Genomic DNA, 5077 nt, shown 5'->3' with positions numbered 1-5077 from the left:
AATTCCTGCTCTAAGTGGGTCGCTCTGTCAGCTAAAGGCATGTTCTACAGTCTCTATTCTCCAGCTAACGATTAATTGATAACTAGATTAGGTGTCGATCAATTAATCCCATTAATTGGGATATTTTGGGTCCGGTTCTGGGGAAGAAACGTGGTTCTGATGGTGATTTTTCCTGATTGTCGTTGAACATGTGAAGGAAACGAGGTGGAAAGAAAAACAGAGGAAGACGGTAAGAAGCAGCAGACAGAGAAAAGGGGGTCGCTCTGTCTCAGTTTTTAATGGGAATTTATTAATAGATTTTCAGGGGAAATGAAATGTTTCTAATATTACCGTTCTACATCCTTCCATCTTAAAGCGTGTGCTCTCAGACAGGCCGCTCTCCTCCGTCTATTTCCTGTTCCTCCTCGCCGCAATCCGTCCAGGCGTTAAAACTCTCCACAATATTTAGGCAGCTTCAATTCAGCGTCATTTAAAAACCAAATAATTAATAGAATTATTTCACTTTATTTTCAGTAAAATTAAGTGAAATTATATTTTCGGGGCGTCTCCACTCTGTTGGTTTAAGGCTTTATAGGGCAAGTTACTGTTTTTGATCACTTGCATCCCCCATACAAACAGAGCCCCCCCATCCCTCAGTGAGATCTAGAAGCACAAGATCTATATCAAGCCATTCAGCAGCATGGCTTGATATAGATCTTGTTGCTGCTACATGGCTGTACATCTTATTTTGGTATTTGACCAATTAGATGAGCGCTTGAATGACTTATTTACTACCGACTGTAAATTAAGTCTCAAAAATGTCTAGAAGTTAAGGAAAAAAAAGTATAAAGCTAAATGAAAAAGTTAAAAAAGTAAAAAATAAAGTGCCTGTTTCAGCATTAATACTCTAAGCTATTAGAGACTAAATGTTTTTCAGGATTGTTTTATTGGAGCACTTTAGTTATTTTTATTAATATATCAGGGCAAGTGGCCGTTTCTTTTTATTACGTTGACATTAAATCATTTTTGCCATCAAAATATTCGGGCTGCAAATACGATTATTTTGGAAATCAATTACTATGTCGATAAATTTTGAGATTAATTATCAAATAGGTTCCTTAAAGAAGACTTTTAACAAAATTAAACTAAAACTGGATAGAGAAGATTGATAGATGAATTTTTGTTTTTTTTATATCTGAAATGCAATTGTTTACAATTTTATTATTTTGTAGAATTACAAACAAAAAATTGACAGAAAAAATTGTCTTTTTATCTTAAATGTAAAATATTAATATTTTTTTTCACAATCTTTGTATAATTACTTCTCTAATTGGGTTACTCTGTCAGCTAAAGGGATATTTTAGAGTCTCTATTCTCCAATTAACGATTAATTAATGACTAAATTCGACTAAATTCAATCCAGTTTATTTCTATAGCTCCAATTCACATCATGTCATCTCAGGTCACTTCACAGCTCAACCAGATCATCCAGTCAGATTGATTCAAAGTTTTCTATCTAAGGAAAACCAGCTGATTGCATCGACTCATTGACACTTCAGCAATCCCTCACACTAAGCATGCTTGTAGCGACAGTGGAGAGGAAAAACTCCCTTTGAACAGGAAGAAACCTCCAGTAGAACCAGGCTCAGTGTGAGCGGCCATCTGCTGAGGCCCACTGGGGTTCAAGGAGACAGAAGCAGACATAGAAAAAGAAGCATAGATACAAAAGGCAACTGTCAACCAGCTCCACAGGCGGCCCCGTCCAGGAAACACACAGCCAGGCAGACGAGCTCCGAGCCAGCTCCCATGTCAGAGGATGAAGAGAGCACATCCAGTTAGTCACAGTCAGAGAAACAGGACTACACTGGAAAACAGGCCAAGCTCCAACATCTAGAAACAAAGGTGTTGATGGCAGCAGCACAGCTGATATTTCTCTCCAGGATGGAGTCACAGCCAAACAGGAACAGACCAGATGAAGCTACTATGAGAAAAAGCAGAGAGAGCAGAACGTTAGAGATTGAACTAACAGATTCTGCAGAGTGGGAGAATAGAGATAGGATGAAGCAGAATGATGAAAAAGGGGTCCCTATGTCCTCCAGCAGTCTAAGCCTATAGCAGCAAATTAGTTGACGATTATTTCACTAATCGATAAAACCCATTTATTGTTTCAGCTCTACAAAGTAGACAGATTTTTTAATGTTGCAAATGTAATAAGGTCTTATTCGTCCTCCAATAACACTCTTAGCTTCAGTTGGGGGCCACCATGCAGCTGAGCTTCCCTCTGAATGTCGGTTTTCCTCCTAGGAGGTCAGCAGACAGACAGACAGACAGACGCTCGGTGGTGCCAAATGATTTCAGAGGCCTGCAGGATCCCAGCTCCTTTCCTGACACCTCTGACACCCTAACCTGTCTTATTTTTCACTGCATCAGGTCTGATGTTCTGTATTCACAGCAGGGATGAACAGATTTAATTCAATGTTTCTATCTCTGCTGCAGAGTTTTTATTTTCTATAAATAGAAAAACACAAACACTTCCCAGTGGATGAACGCGGTGCCGAATTCCTTTCCTGGTACCAAGCAGCTCGTCTCTCTCTGCTCTCTGTGAAATCACTCACCACAGCGCTGCTTCTCCAAAAATAACACTGATAATTAATTTCCGCCGTGAAACGATTCATCAGTGAAACTGACTAGCTTTCATATTTCACCCTGCATCGATCCCAGAGCCCACTCGCGTGCGCTTCATTAGTTAAAGGGAGCGCCAGGGAAAACAGAGGCAGACGGAGAAAGGCAGAGTTAAGTCAATTACCGCTGTTTGATAGCGCTGCGGAAAAAAAAACACAACCAAAAAAAGGCCAAACACATAACTCACAGCGGAGCTGACATGTAAAGGGGAAGTGATGAGCTGCAGAGTTGGTGCTGCTAAAGCAGCTCGTTTTATGAGGCTCAAACTACATGTAGGTTTTACCTGATTTTAGCTAAAGTGATGGAAAAAACCCGGATCCTCTGGGTCTGACAAGGGCTCCACTATGGAGTAACTTTTGTTCCATTATTTTTTTAAAGAAAACATTTTGTAAACAGAGATATGGGAGGAAGGAAGGAATGAGAAACAAGACTTACACACATTTTTATTGAAAATATGTTTTGAGTGCAACTCTGCTGTTCTCTCAGATCTTATTTTTATATTTTCTTTTTTGTCTTTTTTCAGAATTAGTTTGGTTAGATTTGAAATGAAAATTTAAAAAACGATAATCCAGAAAGGGAAAAAAATATAATAAAAAAAAAGGTTTAAATACTAACTTTACTGTTTTCTCAGATATATTTTTTTAATTATTATATTTTCATATCAGTTTTTTTATTTTATCTTTTTGAATTTCCTTCTTCTGGACTATAGAAGATTATTATTGGTTAAGATTGAGCTTTTCATTTGGACTTGAAGAGAGAGTGAAATTTAAGTTGGAAAAATGATCTCAATCTAAAAGGCAGAAATAAAAAAAATTACAAAATGTTAAAAACTGTTAAAATAACAAATTCTAACAAATAGCAAAACAGTAAAGTAACTCTTAAAACCTTTTTTTATAATTTTTTTTTTCTAGACTGCAATTAGTTTCAAATTTCTGTGCGCAAAACGTTTCCCACGCAACAATAAAGGAACTAAATTCATTCCATACTCTGCTGGCCGGCTGGTATGGATCTGAGTCGTATTGTTTTACATTCATTTTTTTTTTTGTCATAATATGAGGGAAAATTTTGTCATTCAATATCAACTTTTATTTTTCCAGATCTAACTAAGATTTATAAGTTAATAATAATTTTGACCTACTTCTGACTCCATAGTCTGGATTTTGGTTGGGACCCCATTTAAAGGGAAAACCAGCTCCATCTACATCTTAGCCGTATCGATGGAGCTGATGGACAGAAACCTGTGAGATCTTCATTAAACCGTTATTTTATGTTTTTATAACCGTCGACCTCCTGTCCCTTGTCCCCCCCCACACAGGTCCTCCGTCTGCACCCGTCCGCCTCATCTCCAATGTGAACGAGACTTCTGTGAACCTGGAGTGGAGCCCCCCTCTGAGCTCCGGGGGCCGCCAGGACCTCACCTACAATGTGGTGTGTAAGAGCTGCGGCTCGGACGGCCGCCGCTGCCAGCCCTGCGGAAACGGCGTCCACTTCAGCCCCCAGCAGCTGAGCCTGAAGGGGACCAGGGTGTCCATCAACGAGCTGAAGGCTCATACCAACTACACCTTTGAGGTGTGGGCGGTGAACGGCGTGTCGCCTCAGAGCCCGGGGCCGGAGCAGGCCGCGTCGGTGACCGTCACCACCAACCAGGCCGGTAAGAAGAATTCAGTTTAAATTCATAGTAGGGAGTCTTGTAATGTTACCGACCGCCATAGATGGCGCAACTGTCCGGTCAGGATTATTTCCAGGTTAATGGATCCAGAATGAACTTCCTGTGTTTCTGTTAGTGACTCTAAAATCTGGATAAACTCCTTCAGTTCTTCTAAATTAGCCCGTTTAGCATGCTAATGTCCTAGCAAAATAACATTACGCTACAGTGGAGGACATTATGCTAAACCTTTGTAACATGTTAGAAGACAGGCTAGCAGTTAGCAAGGTAGCTGGAGAAGCTTTATGAGGGAATGACCTCCATGGAACCAGAACTTGTTTAAAAGTTATGCTAACAGAACAAAGTCTCTCCCAGCTCTAATTGCTGGATCACAGTAACCACAGAGCTAGCTCACAGTTAGCATTCACGTCATTCAAACAAAGGTAAATAGAATGACAGTAAAGCTCTTTCCCACTGAAAATAGCGGGCTAATGCATGTTTTTCAAACACGAGTCAACCCGCTAACAATCGGCATCTGGCTCCTTTCCCATTGGCTAATAAAGCTGGTCTAACCGCGGTGACATCATCTAGCAGGGTTAGCGCTGATGATTTCCCTAGTGGGACAGAAATCAAGGTAGTAAACAATGGAGAGCAGCATGGAAGGAAGCCAGGTTGTAGTCAGTGTGCTTTATTGTTTCTCTCTATTATCTGTCTGAATCCCTCTCACCAGAGCTGCTCTGGAAACAGTTTTTTCTGCTTGTTAGATCAGAA

General features: G+C 40.1%; 1 protein-coding gene across 1 annotated transcript in view; it reads left to right on the top strand.

The window, feature by feature from the left end:
- epha4 (EPH receptor A4) overlaps nucleotides 1–5077 on the top strand; it is an 80338-nt gene that overhangs the window by 42320 nt on the left and 32941 nt on the right. Inside the window, 1 exon segment of the mRNA XM_015390559.1 lies at nucleotides 3977–4312. Coding sequence (XP_015246045.1) covers nucleotides 3977–4312 — 336 coding nt within the window.

The sequence above is a fragment of the Cyprinodon variegatus genome, unplaced genomic scaffold (assembly GCF_000732505.1).
Source record: "Cyprinodon variegatus isolate N-32 unplaced genomic scaffold, C_variegatus-1.0 Scaffold504, whole genome shotgun sequence".
NCBI lineage: Eukaryota > Metazoa > Chordata > Actinopteri > Cyprinodontiformes > Cyprinodontidae > Cyprinodon > Cyprinodon variegatus.
Note: the sequence above shows the minus strand (reverse complement) of the source record. Positions and strands in the feature narration are given on the sequence as shown.